This window comes from Gopherus flavomarginatus, chromosome 1 (genome assembly GCF_025201925.1).
Source record: "Gopherus flavomarginatus isolate rGopFla2 chromosome 1, rGopFla2.mat.asm, whole genome shotgun sequence".
NCBI lineage: Eukaryota > Metazoa > Chordata > Testudines > Testudinidae > Gopherus > Gopherus flavomarginatus.
The window spans coordinates 320,728,986-320,747,348 of record NC_066617.1 but is presented as its reverse complement, the minus strand read 5'-3'; the positions used below and the strand labels follow the sequence as shown (position 1 = coordinate 320,747,348).

General features: G+C 42.5%; 1 protein-coding gene across 3 annotated transcripts in view; it reads right to left on the bottom strand.

Moving 5' to 3' along the window:
* Positions 1-521: 521 nt before the first annotated feature.
* The window catches only part of CCDC169 (coiled-coil domain containing 169), a 61,243-nt gene continuing 43,401 nt past the window's right edge, over positions 522-18,363 (bottom strand). The window contains exons 8-9 of one of the 3 annotated variants that reach the window (XM_050937340.1): positions 943-987; positions 522-536 (exon numbers count right to left, since the gene is read on the bottom strand). In XM_050937340.1, the coding sequence (XP_050793297.1) occupies positions 960-987 (28 nt within the window). In that variant the 3' untranslated portion in view covers positions 522-536; positions 943-959. Of the gene's footprint in view, positions 537-920; positions 988-11,923; positions 15,448-18,363 lie in introns of those variants that run through there. The other 2 variants (XM_050937341.1, XM_050937339.1) reach the window with 2 other exon arrangements.

Below are 18,363 nucleotides of genomic sequence, written 5' to 3'. Positions count from 1 at the left end.
ATCAGTCACACAGGATGGCGAGCTCAAATAAATCTACTTGGCAAGTTAAGGACTTAATATGACTAATTGAGTGTATTTTAAAGAGAGAATTTTTCAGCTGAATCACTATACCTAAAACCTTTTTTAAAAAAATAACAAAACGTTTTCCAACATCCCTGTTCAAAAAAATATAGTGCAGAGTGCAGGGAGAGTGCAAGACGCACATAAAGCAAAAGAAAGTTGGTTCAATTTTGTAGATAGCAGCCTGAATAACTAAGGCCAGAAGAAAATAAAAACCTATGTAAAAGCTTTCAGTTAGTTACAGTTATTACACCGTTAGAATAAAGTTGCAAGAATTTTAGAAGGTTTTGTTTTTACTTAATTAGCTTGATAGCTTTATATTCCTCTGTAGTTGGTAAAGAATTCATCTTTAAAAAGATCACACTGAATGTGTACTCATCCAAGAAACGCGATGGCAACAGAAATAATTCCTCTATAATCTCTACTGTACTTTCAACAGCAGCATCTCCTCCAACTAATAACATGGCTATTTTCTCCTGAAAAACAAAACAACAAAAAAAGCCAAACAGGGAAACTGTTATGGTAATGACCACTAAAAGTTATAGTCATTAAAAGACTTTATATCAAAAGATTTAGTTAGAAAGTCTTTCACACAGATTCTAAGAGTTAACAAATCCTGACTAGTATTCTCTTTTAAAATATTTATTTATAATCCCCAAATAGCAATCATTTTGTGCCAGATACCTGTTGCATTTCCAATATTCCTTTAGCCACCAGCTCTGACTTTACATCATAGAAGCTGATTTTCTTTGTATTGCAAGTTTCCTCTAATTTTGCTCTGAGCGTAGAAAGTGAGTAAATAAGTAAAGCAGTCAGCTTTCAAGGGATGACCTCTATGCTTTCTATTAATGCGTTTCTGCCACCTGATTAAGAACCACACACCTGCAGTAGCTTTAGCATCAGATCACTGCACTGTAGAAAAAGCATCTGTAGAAAAGGAAATGGCTCACATTAAAACAATACCAAACTTAGGAAAAAAGTAGCATTATTTCTGTACACATTGAGTCTTGCTGCATAAAAACCTTCAAGAATTGCCGGCTTTTCTAATTGACTTTAGTGCAGAATGTTTCCATTGATCACCATTGTGTAAATGGCCGCCTGAGGTCCTTTAATATTTTTTTGTATTAGAGGTTACAGACCCAGTCTATTTAAGACCAGCTTACATAATTTTATAATTTAAAAGGAAAAAAGTGAATTTTCTGCTGGGCATGAACACACACACACACACATACACACACACGCACACACGCACACTCTACAGACAAAGCCAGAGTCAAAGCACTTTGTACATTTTGTCTTTATACTCCTTTACGTGTTCCTAAAGTGTGCTGAACACTTTAAGTTCTCTATACACGTAATAATAAATAGAAAGGCAGAAATAACATGCAAACAGGACTATTCATGGAGGCATACATATTGGAATAGTTATTTTCTCCAAATTGCAAATAGCTAACAGGTTATTCAGGCCCCTTCTTCTATACCTGCCATTTCTCAGTGAAAAGGCTTTTGGATCTCACTTAATTCTGAATGCTTTCTCTCTCCTTCAGTGTTTTTCTATTTCAATGTTAATATAAAGAGGTATCAGGGGAAACCTATTTTATACAAGTGTTAGGACAAGATTCTTCTATTGTCAAACACCAAAACAATGAAACAGAAACAAACCATTAATATTACTGCACTATGTCTCCATAACACTAATGGTTCATTTCTACTTCATATAGAGCTCCGCATTTACAAGGCTTCAGACAGCAAGAAAGGCTATAGATCATTGAAATACTCCAGGGTAGCAGAGGATTATGGAACTTCCCTTTTACTGATTGGGCAGTAGTTCAGTCTTAATGTCTCATGGCTATAAAACCACAAAAGACACAACAAACATTTCCAAATGGAAACTGTGATTTTCTTCTCAGACACATGTAGGGTGACAGTGGGGTGAGAAAACTGCTTAATCCATATGCTGCCTACTGCTGGGGTGGCAAACTATGGCCCGCGGGCCGGATCCAGCCCCTCAGGGCTTTGGATCCGGCCCACGGTGCTGACTGCACCACATCCCTGTGGCCCCTGGGCGGGGGCGCATAGGGCTCCATGCGTTGCTCTTGCTTCCAGGCAGTGCCCCCTGCAGCTCCCATTGGCTGGGAACAGGGAACCGCAGCGCTTCCTGGAGCGGTGCAGGGCCGGGGACAGGGCAGGCATTCAGGGAGCCTGCTCTTGCCCTGGTGTGTGCCGCTGCCATCCCAGAGCTGCTTGAGGTAAGTGGCGCCAGGCTGAAGCCCGAACCCCTCCTGTACCCCACCCCGCAACTCCCTGCCTTGAGCCCCCTGCCTGCACCTCGTACCTCTCCTGCACCCCAACTCCCTGCCCTGAGCCCCCTCATGCACCCTGCACCACTGTGCACCCCAACCCCCTTCCTGAGCCTCCTGCCGCACCCTGCACCCCTATTGCACTCCAACTCCCTGCCCTGAGCACCCTTGTACACTCCACACCCCTTCTGCACCCAACCCCCTGCCCTGAGCTTCCTTCTGCACTCTGCACCCTTGTACACCCCAACCCCCTGCCCTGAAACCCCTGCCATACCCTGGACCACTCCTGCACCCCAACCCCCTACCTTGAGCTCCCTGCTGCACCCTGTACCCTTATGCACCCCAATCCCCTGCCCTGAGCCCCCTCCTGCACCAACCCCCTTCCCTGAGCCCCCTCATATACCCTGCACTCCTCCTCTGACCTAATCCCTTGCCCTGAGCCCCTTCCTGCACACTGCACCCCTTCCCACACCCCACACTCCCTCCCGCACCCCAACCCCCTGCCCCGGCCCTGCATACAATTTCCCCACCCAGATGAGGCCCTCAGCTCAAAAAGTTTGCCCACCCCTGGCCTAGTGTAATAAGGTTTAAGATTGCACTTACCTTTTATTTTCTTTGGTAACTATCTCTGACCTTTTTGTGCCTCCTGCTTATCATAACTGAAAATCTAGCTTTCTGGAGTTAATAAATCTCTTTTATATTTTTCCTAAAACTGTGCGGTTTCGTTGAAATGCTTGGGAAATCTCAGCTCAGGTTACAAAGACTTGTGTCCTCTTCACATTCAGGGAGGGGTGGACTGGGTAATAAACTTAACTGGTCAGGCAGATACAAGGCTGGGGGCTTTGGAGAACTGGCTGGTGCCTCTGTGAGATTCATGAGGGGCTCTGGGAGCATTCATTCAATCTAGCTGGGTGTGGGGCTCCACATGCTGTTCTGCTGAGTGATAACAGTGCCCAGAGGGGTTTGCTGCTTGAAACTAGCAAAGCATTGTGAGAGACAGCCCGGGCTGGAGAGTTAAGAGGGCACAGTGGTATCCCAGTACAGGTTGTACCCTAGGGATCCCATTACAATAAATTCTCCCTAAACAAGTCAAAAGCAGATATGTACTCTTTGCCTCCAACAGTTTTTGACTCAAAATAGTCCTGAAAAATGTATTGTTTAAGGAAACCTTTGCAGATACTGTTCTATAGGATAACTTATTGGAAACTGTCTTAATTTCTCTAGGACAAACAAAAGTGTTCCTGTGAAATGCATTACTCTTCCCCCAAAACTTCAAGGCAAAGATTCTGTAGGCCAGATCTTGCCCCAAATACTTACGTGCAAACCCTTATCTCAAATAGGTTTCAACAGGAATAATTGAGTGACTTTGTTATAACATGATCAAAGAGTTTAGCATGGGTGGGACATAGATGAATCCCAGCCACATTTTGACCATGTTGTAATTGGGTTGGAGTAAACCATTTATAGCTTTAATGTAGACACAGTCAAAAAAACAAATAAATCTATTTTCAGCTTTTGTTTCCACTTTCCACAGAAGGATTTTCTGTCAAACAACCTTGGTTGGAAAGAAATTGGGGTTCTTTCTGTCCTTTTACTTCTTAGGAGGTTTTCCTTTCCATTTCCCAGCTTTCTTTCCTCGGCAGCAATTCCAAAGCAAGCTCTTTGGGGCAGCTGCCTTTCCTTCTTTTCTATCTAATAAGCACTTAGGACACAGTGGGCATCAGCATAAACAATGTTTGGATGAGCACAGAGCTCTTGAAAGAAAAAAAAAAAGAGGTGCTACAGGCTCCTGTACATATTTGGCCACGAGGTACTGATGAGTCACAAGGCCAGTGCTCAAACTCAGAGGCATGCCATTTAATCTTCCTAAGGCTCAGACTTTAAGTAACATCAGAAGCAAAAAGAGTTTAAATAAAATGGTTTAAGTACCATAAAACTGTAAAATATTAAAGAGAGATGGGCTGGTTAGGGCACAAAGGGGTATAGCAGTAATGGAATGAAACTAGGGAAAAAAAGATTGTCTTGATCAGCACAAAACCAATTTTATAGCAAGACGTGGAAGAGCCTCCTAAGAGAAGTGGTGGACCCCCATTTTTGCAATCGAAGCATTGTGGAATGGAATACAGGAAATAATTCTTCATTAGCAAGGCCACGTGCTAAAGGACATAACATCTTTTCCATCTCTACCTTCTTTTTACAACTTTTTCAGGACATGCTTGTTATACTGCACCCCATAATCTTCAAAGTGATATTATGATATGATTATGACAATTATGATGTCTTTTAAGCAAGATAAGTCATGTGAGATGTCATTGGAAAGGTTATGATTTGCTGAATATGCTTATCCTATTTGTATGCATGGATCATTTTTGTATCTGAACTTATGAATATTGGCTATGTATCTATTTCACATGTAGCTATTCCTTGGCAACATCCACTAGGCAAAAGGGTCTCAGTCTAGATGGTTGTCTGGGAAGTGCCCGTTCAAGTTAATGAGCCATTAGAGAGAACAATAGCCTTAGGAGAAGCTTATCTGTCACCTGGGGAGCTTTCCTAAGGATGCTACACACAGCCTCGAGTAATGGCTTCTATGGCCCTACAGGGACATATTACCAGGTCACCTGGTTCTGGACTCCATCTTGGGATATCAGTATTTTTCCACTGACTGGCATGGGAACCAAGCTTTGAAGCAGAGGGTTCCTGCCATATGCAAAAGCTGTATGAGGCAGGGGAATGACATCAAGGTTCTTCACTGACTCTTCACCCACAGAGACTCCTAGAAACACCGGAGAAACAAGGACTGAACTAGGGGAAGTGCTGGACCCAGGCTAAAGGAATTTTTAGCCTGTGAATGGAATACCTGGGGATTCTAGGCTGTAAACGGTGAACCTTTCCCCTTAAGAATCTGCAGCCTGCTTGTATCATCACTTTGGATATGAATAGCAGATCCTCACCCTATCTCTTTAGTATATTAAGCTTGATTTGCATTTTGGTTTATTTGCTAGGTAATCTGCTTTGATCTCTTTGCTATCCCTTATAATCACTTTAAAATCTATCTTTTGTAGTTAATAAACTTGTTTTTGCTTTGTGTGGGAGTCATAACTTTGGACAGAAAGCTGTTGTGTATTCCTCTCCACATTGTGGGAGGGGGCAGCACAAGATGGTATCATCTTGGGTTTACACTCCAGAAGGGGAGGATGCCTGAGTAGCTGGGAAGTTCCTTAGCTGGGAAGTTACCTAGCCTTCCCATGCAGGGGCTGGTCACAGTGTCCGCATGTAACTGCAGCTGGGTGTGTCCCTACCTGTATGTGTGCTAGCAAAAGTGCAGGCTAAAGCCTGCAGAGGGCTTGGCAGCTTGTCACAGCAGTACAAGAAAAAGGTAGCCCAGGCTGGTGAGTCAGGAGGGCTCAGTGGTACCCCAGTTCCAGGTAGCACCCAGGGGGGAACCCATCACAATGCTAATTATGACTCTTCATAATAAAAAAAATCAGTGTCTGAAAAAAGACTTTTATCAATTGCATTAACTATTTGAAATCTAAATCTGCAGTCAATGTGGATGTTAAACATGTAGATTGCTATAATTTCTACCTTTCTACTAATTATTCCATTTCCTATCCCATAACCAAAGTTAGTAGCTTCAACTCAAAAGTAAAATCTTAAAAATTAAGGGATTGACAGGTCAGAAAGGAGAGAGAATAGCTAAGGAACCCACCACTGAAAGATTGCGTGTAGACAGTACTCCCCATGCTACAACCTGGAGCCTGGTAATCCCATAATTAGTAACAGCAGATGCTAAAGTGCTTAAAGTAAATCACTTCTGCATTTTAGTGAGTTGTTATTCATGTCAGTGTTATCCACCCAGAACAGATCTGACAGGATTGGTGACAGCTGATGACCTCTGTTTCAGAGCAATTTTTATACTCTGGTTTGCCAAATCCCATAAAAGTTAGACATTTAGTGTCAGAGAAGGCTGTAGTGAATTTTACACATCTCCAAATGCAGATGTTAAGGGCAGGGATGGTTGTAGAAACATTAACCCTTCCCACACACACAATTTTGTTAGTGTGGCAACAGGTTTAGAAGTTCCACACAAGATCCCACTCAAATTATTTGAAAGATTATGAACACATGGATACAGAGGAATGTATTGTGGTATGGGAGTTATAACTGGAGACGCAGGAGTAAAAACAACCACCACCATCACCAAACCAGACACAAACATTTTTATTTAGGCTGAAAGGATAAGCTTCCTGCAAGAACCTGCAAACTAATCCTCAGTATAACCAAGGATGCCATGTTGCATGGGACATTTAAAAACAAAGGAAGATTGGACACAGCTTTAGAAATATACTATACGGATGATCTTGTACTGGAAGATCTAATCCGTACTTAGAATTTATTGCTTCTGCTCAGATGTTCCAATTTAGGCTTCCAGTTTCCGTACTGTTGTTTTCTCCCATCTGAAGCTTATTAGTTTCTATCTGTCTAACAGAGCATAAGCTTTTCAGTTTGGGGACCTCATCTTTCCAAGCACCATATACATCACAGAAGGCAGGGCAGGGTGTGCTGAATCTCCACGTGCTGAGAGACTCGGTGTCCCTGCACTGAGGGCAGGATGGGTCTTGCTGGCTCACCTCAAGTCTCCCCGCACTGAGGGCGGGCCAGGGCTCAGTCCAGCTCTCTGCCTTAAGGGACTCGGTGTTCCTGCACTGAGGCCAGGATGGGGCTCGCTGGGTCTCTTCACATTGGGGGCTGCCCTGGTGGAGGGGCCTGAGAAAAATAACAACTTGAGATGTTCATGTTTCTTGAGCAGCTGCTGTCTGGGCTCAGACTGTGAGACAGAGCAGGGAAGCAGGAGGCTCAGCTCAGATTTTTGTCCCACTGGGAGAGGGGACTGAGTGGTCTCCTTTCACCTAGTGCCTTCCACCCTCGGGTAACTTGATTCTCCAGCCTGGTCTGTGCTGGAGATTTCAGCCATCAATGCAAAGCCCTAGTGGACCAAAGCAAAACACTCCATTTGCTCCAGTGTAGTTTACCAATTGGAGAAGTTTTGTACCAGTTCAAATGGCAGATTTGTGCCTTGCCCTAGAGAGCTGCAAATTGCACCCCTGTAATTATGCTGGTGACACTGGTGCTGGAACCATGGAACCATGTCCTCCCACCCCGTTCCTGCTTTCAACAAAAGGAACGTAAGTGCAGATTTCATGTCCCCTGCAGATTTTTTTCCCCCAGCAGAAAAATAGTTTGCCAGGGTGGTGCTGCAATTACACTTTTTGCCAGCCATGGTCTGCTATGGCACCAGAAGAAAGAGAGGGCAGCTGGTTCACTGCTGGAGCAGGCAGCGTGGAGAAAGAGAGGGCACTTTGGCCTCGGTCCCCCAATTTCTGCAGAGGTTCTGGTGCCCTTGGCTAGTCAGTTGAGCAATGATGGCTGAAACTGGGTGAGTCCCTAGTGAAGAGCAGGCCTCAGTCTTGACTGTGCACTGTCAAAGTTGACACGGAACAGAGAATGTCCCAGATGATACATGCTGCACAGTGAGGTCTTGTCTACACCGAGGTCTTTCTGAAAATCTTCCACCTCTATCACAACACTAGTGCTATCAGAGGCTAGCCACAAGCATTTTTACCACCATATTATCCAGGCCTATTCTGCGCATGTTTAGACAGCACTGGTAAAGATACCAGTAAACTCTGGTATTCCCATTGTTTCTTGCTATAGCAGAACTGCACTGATGAGACTGCAACACGGGGAGACGTTCAGAAAACTTCAGTGTGCACATAACCTTAGCTATAGCTCTCTGCTCGGGGTAATGTTGATAGAAGTTATAGTGTAGGCAAGGCATAGATTTATTTATTTATTTTTACTGCCTTGTCATCACTGTTGTCATACCTACATGGCACCTTCCACTATTGCTGCTGCCAATGGAGCTGCATCAGGATGAATTATACATCTCATTTTTCCTAATGTAGATACGATCTCGGAGAAATTGGGGAAGTAGGAGGGGAATGACACATGCACCTCTTTACTGATTTGTATAGTGAGCCCATCTTCAAACTAAGTCCACCAACAATTAAATATCTTGTCTGTTGTTAAGAATAGCCTCAGTATGCATATAGTTAGAATTAGGGTCTCTGGATTCTGCATTCTGAGGCAATGTTAATTTATTACATAATCAGTTCCCCAGTCACTAGCTAACCCTTTTCATGTACCATGATGTTCATATTTTTTTATGTTATAGAAGACGAATACAGTGTTGCCAAGAAAGCACTAAAAATCAGTCAGGCCTCATACAAATCATAATTTGAAAATTAATAAACTTAGTTTATTTGCCTTCTGGTGTTTGAGCCTTTTGTTCATGTTATAAAGCTTTTCTCTGCAACCACGAGGCTATCTACTTTAAAAGCTTTGATTCTCACACTCAAGACTTCAATTTTCATCACCGCTGTACAGAAAGGATGTAAAGAACCTGGAAAGGATCCAGAGGAGAGTGACAAAAATGATCAAAGAGTTGGAATGCAAGCCATACGAGCAAAGGCTGAAGGAACGGAGTATGTTTAGTTTGGAAAAGAGGCAATTAAGGGGGGACATGATAATGGTCTTCAAATACTTGAAAGGCTGCCATAAGAAAGATGGAGAAAAAGTCTCAGAGTAGCAGCGTGATAGTCTGTATCCGCAAAAAGAACAGGAGTACTTGTGGCACCTTAGAGACTAACAAATTTATATGAGCATAAGCTTTCGTGGGCTACAGCCCAGTTCATTAGATGTATAGAATGGAACATATAGTAAGAAGATATATATACATACAGAGAACATGAAAAGGTGGAAGTTGCCATACCAACTTTAAGAGGCTAATTAATTAAGATGAGCTCTTATCAGTAGGAGAAAAAAAAAGACTTTTGTACTGAAAAAAAAGTCTTCTCTTGCCACAGAGGGCAGGGCAAGAGGCAACAGCAGAGCAGATTTAGATTAAATCTCAGGAAAAACTTCCAAACTGTAAAAACAGCAGGACAATGGAACAGACTACCTAGGGAAGTCATGGAATCTCCATCACTAGAGGTTTTCAAAAGGAGGCTGGAGAGCCATCTATCTTGGATCATTTAGGCACAACAAATCCTGAATCTTGGCACAGAGTTAGACTAGATGATCCCTGCAGTCCCTTCTAACCCTATGGTTCTGATTCCAAGAGCTGCAGCTTTAAGAAAAACCCCAAATTAAAAACCTGGGGCAGGTGTTACCAAAAACCCCCTTTGTCTACCCCCTCCAGAAATCAGAAGTGACAATGACAGCTTTATAGAGCTAAAAAGAGGAAGACCGGGGGCCTGAGACTGTGCTCAGTACACTAGTGTTAATCACAGTAATTCCACTGAAGCCAGTGGAGTTACTTCTATGTAATACTGGGCTAAGGGCATCAGGAAATCTAACTTGTTACTTGATGCTTGGTATTACCTGGGTTACCTTCTGTTAGTGAAGGGGTCGGCAACCTTTCAGAAGTGGTGTGCCGAGTCTTCATTTATTCACTCTGATTTAAGGTTTCATGTGCCAGTAATACATTTTAATGTTTTTAGAAGCTCTCTTTCTATAAGTCTATAATATAACTAAACTATTGTTATATGTAAAGTAAATAAAGTTTTCAAAATGTTTAAGAAGCTTAATTTAAAATTAAATTAAAATGCAGAGCCCCCTGGATCATTGGCCAGGACCTGGGCACTATGAGTGCCACTGAAAATCAGCTTGTGTGCTGCCTTCGGCACCCATGCCATAGGTTGCCTACCCCTGTGTTAGTGGATCAGAATAATCATGTTTGGGGACCCAATTCCACTGTGTAGTGCAGACAAAACTTTAACTACATTCAAGGCTTGGCCTCTGATCCTGACTTTCTCTGTACCCTCAGCTCAACTCATTCTCTCATCATAGCATCAGATTCAGAATCCAGTGGCCTCTTTTGCATCTTTGGAGTGTCCAAAGCTTTAGCTAACCTCTAAGCTTAAATTCCACAGTGATAGAACTTTCCTTAGGCTTGTTACACCACAAAATAGAACCATAATTGGGTCAGTGCACAACAGTATTGTAAACCAGACTGTATTTTTATTTTATCCTTAGTAAACAGGCCCCGAATCACTGCTTCAGTTTTCCATATGTAAAATGGGGATAACTGAGAAGTATGGAGTATATTGCAAGAATTAATTAATGTTTAAATGCCTTGAAATCCTCATATGAAAGATGCAATACAAGTACAAATACTACTCATTAATGCAAATATGAGCAAAACCATTTTAATCCAGAGAAAAATATTAGAAAGGAAAGCCACACAGAAGAGTTGGACAGTACGGGAAGAATAAATCATACAAAATAAACCAAGACAATTTAAAACCCCAAATAATGCCCCTCCTCCCCTCTGCCAAAAAACAAAATACCATAGCACAGGAAAGCTGCTAAAAAAAAATATAACAGTACAAGAGTTAAATTCAAGTAAAAAGAAAAAACCCAACACATTTGCAGCCAGAAATAAAAGGACCCCTCTTTTTACACAGAAACGATATTTTCTTTTCTAGGCCCTCACATTGCTCTTAGGTCTGAAAGGGCTTGGAGAAGAAATGGAAACTCAAAACGCATCTCTGCTGAGAGTAAATTGTGTGTTTATATATATCAATTTCTCAAACCACAGTTTATAGATAAAGAAAGAATCTGCTAAAACCCCAATGTTTTAAGGCTTAAATAAGCAGCTTAATCATAGAATCATAGGATTGCAAGGGACCTCAAGAGGTCATCTAGTCCACTCCCCTGCACTCATGGAAGAACTAAGTATTATCTAGACAAGTGGTCTCCAAAGTGGGGTGCACGCACCACAGGGGGTGCATAAGATGATCCACTGGGAGGTGCGACAGGAGGAGCGCCGCCGGAGGGAAAAAGAGGGGGGGAGGCCGGGGGAGGCCAGAGGAGGGAGGGAGCAGGGAAGCTGTCCCCCCACAGGCAGGGCCACCCGGAATGCAGGGCTTTAGGGGCTGCAGGGCCCTGGGCTAAGAGGGTCCCAGGGCCCTGGTCTGCAGCTCTAAAGCCCCTTCCTGGCTCGTGGAGGAGCAGGGGCAGCCGTGCAGCCAGCGGCCAGAGAGAAGCGGTGCTTTCTCTTCAAAGCCGGCTGGAGAGAAGCGGTGCTTTGAAGGGGAAAGCGCCGCTTTTCTCCAGCTGCTGGCTGTGCGGCTGCCCCTGCGTCTCCCAAGTCCTCCGACCCGTACTTGCAGGGCTGCATTCTGAAAGTGGCTTTAGAGCTGCAGGCAAGGGCCCCTGGGTCCCCTTAGCCCAGGGCCCTGCAGCCCCTAAAGCCCCTGCATTCCGGGCGGTCCTGCTTGCAGGGGCCGGTGTGGGGCAGCTCCCAGAATCGCAGCCATGGGAGTGGTGCTGCACCATGCAGAGCCTCCTGCACCAAACAGGAGCTGCCCCAGATAACTGCCCTGCGCCTCCTGCTCCTCCTAGCCCTGAGCCTCCTCCCACACCTCCACCCTGAGTGCTCTCCCACCCCTAACTCCCTCCCAGACCCTGCACCCCACCCTGAGCCCCCTCCTACACCCTACCCTAATCCAGACCTTTGAAAGGCTGTATCACAAAGTATTAAACCAAGATTTTCAGAAATAAGCATATTCAATGACACTGTTCTCACTAAAAATATTAATAATTTTTTGTGAGAGCAAAAAGGTTTTGTACCTTTAATAAATAAAATAATTAAAAAATATTGTTTATTTCATCTTTATCTCATCCTTTTAAATTTCTACTTTTTGTGTATGTTTTACAATGTACATATTAGTGTAGTAGTACATGTATATAATTTATACATAAATATACATATATTGGGGGTGCGTGCTCAAAAATGTTTTACTGATAGGGGTGCGCGATCAAAAAAATTTGGAGACCACTGATCTAGACCATCCCTGACAGGTGTTCGTCTAACCTGCTCTTAAAAATCTCCAGTGATGGAGATTCCACCACCTCCCTAGGCAATTTATTCCACTGCTTAACCACCCTGACAGTTACGAAGTTTTTCCTAATGTCCAACCTAAACTGCCCTTGTTGCAATTTAAGCCCATTGCTTCCTGTCCTATTCTCAGAGGTTAAGGAGAACAATTTTTCTCCCTCCTCCTTGTAACAACCTTTTATACTTGAAAACTGCTATGTTAGATTTAAATGTTAGATTTTGTTTCTGTTTTTAGCCTTTGCCTCCCCTGGCTGGTTGACACAGTGTTCTACTCTGCTGCTCTTCCACATCATCAGAACAAGCAGAAAACTAAATAAATGGTTAACATTTAAAACTTCAAATGTATGTCCTCAGTAAGGACCAGTCACATGGTACCTGTGGAAAAAATCTGTGCTATGAAAGTCTGAGTCATCACTAGCAGCTGTTCTGCCTGTATCAGTGTGCAAGGTTCTAGTTCCTTCAAGTCTATTAAAATGATCACAGCTGACTATGCTGACACCCACCTGATACAGACAAAAGAGTATGCCCCTCTGTATCCAAAAATGGGATCACCTCCACTATTAGCAGATGTTCTTTAACTTTTATGCTAATGAGAGCATTATGTTACTCTCCCTCTCCTCCCCACCCAACCTCTCACTAATGACAAATGCCAGAACAATCAGAATCTGAAAACTTTCCATATGGGAAAACTAGAACAGAATGATGTTAACCTAATCATCGGTGCTAGGCTTTTGACTGTTGTTGGGGCTAAAAGGGTCAGACAGAGCAGTCTGCTTGTTAAAGAACCATACCAGCTGTATCATAGAAACAGCATAAATATCTTATAAATCTTCATCTAGATGAGGAAATGGTGTTTCCATAATGAATATGCTGTATATCATTGCTAAAATGCAAGAAAACAAGAACTGTAATGACATCATGTTCTCTCTCTATGAGTTTAATTGTAGCCTCACTTTAATGCTGCCAGTGATAAGAAACGATGCTATTAGCACTGCTCTTAAAGAGACAAAAAGCTTTAATGAATACCGTGAAGAGCTACAGAAGCTCTTAAAATAAAAAGAGTCCATCAATCAGATGTATTCTGAAGAGTGCTTTTTAAATCTAACCTAGAAGGTTGACTTTTAAATACCAAAACATTCTCTTTGCTGTTCTGCAGTTAAAAAAAAGAAAGAAAGAAAGAAAAAGGGCCTGCCAAAGTTCAATTACTGAAATATTGTTGGCAAAGAAACTGTAACAATCGCATGCTTAAGATTGAAGATATAATTCAAAATACTTCAAATAATCCCTCAGTGGTGATTTACAGGGCAGACTTTAAAAGGATGGTACTACTCAGGCCCCAAATCTGCAATGATACATGGGAGCAGTCCTACTGAAGCACACTGGAAGTCTTTGCAGGATCGGGGCCTTAGAGGGAAACATAAGTTTGTAAGTTTAGATTTCATATACTAAAACACATACACCAGCAAACAAGAAATATACATAGGATTTTAAGATAGAACACTTCATTCACAATAGGTACACTCTGAAGAATCTTTACATAACCATATTTGTTTGGGGACATTCGCAAAACATTCAAACTTTGGTTTACACAGTGGGCCCTACCCAGCTGAAAACAGCAGTGGAATTCCAAGCCATGCAAACTACTGAAGGCTGTGGATACCAGCTGTGCAGAAGCCATCCCTTTTAGCATGGCCATTTACAGGCCAGTCCTAGAATTGCTCTGTCTTCCCTGCCAAAGCCAGGCAGTTCATGGAACATAGACAGCCCTAAGGGTAGAAGGAACTGTGCTGCATAGCCCTGGGAGGATGAGACTGACTCCAAGTTTGGCTTCTAGCAGGCAGAGCTTTTTTTAAAGGGATACCTGAGAGTTAAGAAACCAGGGGTGCAACAAAGCCCCAGGCCCCCGGCTTAGCCCTTGATCAGAGGTAGGTGGCGTAACAGTGGAGCCCCTTCCCTGCTGGTGTGACAAAGGAGTGGGCAGGCAAAATTTGAGTGGTCTTGCAACCCCATGTGCCAGGTCACAGAATCAGTCAAGTTTGGCTTGGCTGCCTCTCTGTCATGCCAGCAGGGAAGAGACTCCACTGTTACGCCACCCAGCTCTGCTTCCCGAATGCCATAGGTGTGCCCTGTCCCCAGCCCACTGCTGGGAACCTGACCAGAACCTGATTGTTTGCAAGCTGAGAGCCAATCAGTCAAAGGGGAGGCAGTATCTCAGACAGGAAATAAGGCATACATTTTTAACACAGAGTAATTAGCTATTGGAACTAGTTACCAAGCGTTATCGAGGATTCTCCCTCGCCAGCAATTTTTAAATCAAGATTGGATGCTTTGCTGTAGGAATTATTCTGAGGAAGTTCTCGGGCCTGTGGTATACAGGTCAAACTAGATGATCACAGTGGTCCCTTCTAGCCTTGGAATCTGAAAATTGTGGTTGTCTTTCTAGAAAGAACCGTTTTCCCGTCCTCTAGTAATCAAGGGAGCTTCCCCAGTAGCTTGTGTGCTAAGTGTCTATTCCTAATGGGGTATTCCTCTTTTCTTCTGGTATAGGTAGTAGGGTTACTCTTCAGGTCACATCACTCCTCTCTTCTTCTCCTCCCTCACTGAGCTCTAAACACAGACCCTTTAAATTTTTTTCAATGACTGGCTGTGGAGTCAAAGTGGGGAAGAACCTGCCTAGCATAAGGCATTTAAGTGATTCCCTGAATGACCCAACTTGATTCCTTGATTCAGTTTTTACATCTGACAATCAGGCCGGGAAGGGTCAGACTTCGCCAGCATTAAGAGGGCACCCAGGAACTGCCCAATCAACTATTTCACGGGATTACAGAGGGCTACTTTTCCCTCAGAACAGGGAGCCTCTGAAGCTGCCAGGAGTCACACAGATCTTCATTAGTAGCTATTGTTATTGGAATGTGTCCTAAATCAATGTGGTACACACATTTTTCTTCAGAAACATTTAGCTAAATATACAGAAACAAGAATAAAAGTGATTGGAAGTTCTTGTTAAGAATATTAAGTCAGTGTTTTAATTTTGGAAGTTGTTTCACTCCTGCAGTCTTTTTAATTGGTCCTTTTTTTGGATCCAGAATCCTTTGATTTTCTGGAACATTATGTCTTCTTCTGAAATAAAGTCAGAAAGGTTAGTCATTATATGTCACTTACACGATGATGCTCCGGAAACTTGAACTGTTGGGAATTGGCATGCTTTTTATTTTAAAATAACTGATTATTATGGTTAATGAATAAACAGTTTCTTTCTGGGTGTGAGGTTAATAGAGCATTTAATTATTCTGTGTTCAAATCCCAATCCTCATCTCATCATTCCTGAATAACTTTATATTATTTAAATGATGAAATTTTAAAGGAACATGAAGAGAATATTAAACATTTGTATAAACAGGAAGGCAGCAGGCTGGGGAGACATTTTCACCAATTATATGCTCCTGATCAAGACATGGAAATTACTGTCTGCACCTGTAATTAGAGCTCTCTGCAGGCAGTATCCTCGAGAGAGCCTGGTCTTAAGTACCATGCCCTTACCTATAAAACTTTGGTAGCTGACTAACAAGTTTACATTCACTTCATGGGAATAACTCCCCTAAGCTTTATAAAGCGTTCTTTATCTACTTCTGGATCATAAAGTGTAATTTATAGGACTACAGAACAGAATTTCCAAGGGAAGAAAAATGACTAAGTAAATCCACAAAGCCATTCTCAGGAGGATGCAGGCAGCATCTCTCTATTATGCAAAACAGCTAAGTATCTCGCTATTCATCCTTGCAGTATCTGAGCATTTTATATAGTCTAACATAAAAGGTTTCAGTTTCTCTCTCACCCATCTGAGAAAGGAGGAAGGGAATATATATCAATTGCATACATATGTGTGTATGCGCTGATGATTGGAGAAATATTCTGCATATTGTTCAATGGTGAAAGTTGCAGTCATTTCATATGTTCTGGGAATGAGTTGCAGGTTTCTGGACAAGCTGCCAAGAAAGCACCATCTCCAGTGCTCTCTAGTTTCACTTTTGAGGTTGCCAAGTTCCATTGTTCTAACTATCATGAGCAGTATATGGGGCCTGCTTCCATTTAAAGCTTTGAAGATCAGGGCCAAAGTCTTGAATCTGACTCAGTAATCAATGAGGAATTGTTGCAGAACTGAGTACAGACAGACAGATCAATCTCTCCCCATCCTCCAGTTCCCATGTTTTTCTACCGTTGTGCAAGTGTCTAAAGCCCCATCTGACCTGACCCAGGAACCATGGTAAGAACCTCTATTTAATCTGGCTTCTAATTCAGCCAAAATGTACCAGCAACCATGATTAAACAAAGTTTAGATATTGTTTATTAACCTGATTTGAAACCCAGTGAAGACAAAGCTTTGAAATATCAGCTGAAATTAAATGAGAAGCTGCTGGAGGAAATTATGAGGTTATTCTCAAGGCCTAGATTTATTGCATAGTTTTACTCTAGAATTTAAATGGAATTACTTCTAATTTGCATCAGTGTGAGTGAGAGCAGATTCAGGCCCACAGTCTTAAAGTCATTACAGTAGTATTTATGGAGGAATAATGACAATGGCTCTCTGTTAAATTCTCCATACACTGAAGGGGTTCCTCACCTGTGCTTGCTTCTTCCTGATGATACACACTGTGACATATTACCACGCTTTGGTAAAAGCTGCCAGGTGAGACCAAGGTGGGGAACTCACCAGGCTCAAAGTTCTAAGCAGTTGGCCACAGAAGCCAATGCAGTGCAACCTAAGAGCTCTCTCATGGCTCTAACTGTCAGTTCTTTTCAGGGGCAGGGACAGTTCAGTGGTTTGAGCATTGGCCTACTAAACCTAGGGTTGTGAGTTCCATCTTTCAGGGGACAATTTAGGGATCTGGGGCAAAAGTCTGTCTGGGGACTGGTCCTGCTTTGAGCAAGGGGTTGGACTAGATGACCTCCTGAAGTCCCTTCCAGTCCTGGTATTCTATTATTCTAAGCAAAAGGTGAAGAAATCCAATCATGTGCATAAAGTAATTTGAAAAGTGCTGACTGAGGTTACAAAACCATCAGCTTTGAGAAGAGGCGGTGATGCAGTAGTAATCTGTCACAACATATATCTTTCCAGAACCACAACAGGAAATTATTTTTTGTCTAATATAAGAAGAATTAAAGACAGCAACTATCATAATACTCCCAAATAAATACTGGTCTAAAACCCACGGAACAGCACTACTATTCAGCCAGCATTCAATATCTGGCTGTTGCTGGTTTCCTTAGTCCCTCCAGAGGGAGTAAGGGAGAAACATGCTGGCTCTGCCCTCTCTGGCCTCCTCCACAGGAGCTATATAAAAACACAGCCAGAGCAGAAACTGCCTATGGGCTGCATATTAAGTACTTAAGAGCCACACAATACTTGTCTGATCTTAAGAATCCTTAGTAGCAGACATTAAACCTTACTCTAATAACAGTAATCTACTGAACTCTCACCATGAGACCAAAGAGAGGGAATCGGGTGAATATAGTTAACATTGCAGAATGTATCTTATTCATGTCCTGAGTGAGAGGTTAAAATAGAAAACAGGTGGGAAAACTATTTCATATCAATTAGCTTTTATAATCTAATGATGGGACAGCTGTTCTCAATTTGTATCATGGCTCAATTGCAATGATATAGTTAAGGATTTGTTAGTGCTTCCATTTCCAGTAAAGAATCAGCTTCAGTTTAAAAGTTGTTTTATCAGAGCTAAGCCCAGACACACGTTTTTATGTTCTAAATTCCCTCAAACAGGTTGGTGCTCTTCACATTTAAAAAGTTTGGGGAAACTCTTTTGCACCTGTGTAACTAAAAACTGGCTTTGATTTATTAAGCAATTAGGTGTTAATATGAGGTCATCTAAAATTACTCACCTTCTCATCCGCTGGACAGCTGTACAATCTCTATTGACTGAGAAGAACCAGGCTGAGCATTTAATTACATTACTGTTAATGGACTGGAGAATGTAAGATCAGACTTAGCAAAAAGGCCTATTTTTGACTGAGATTTAT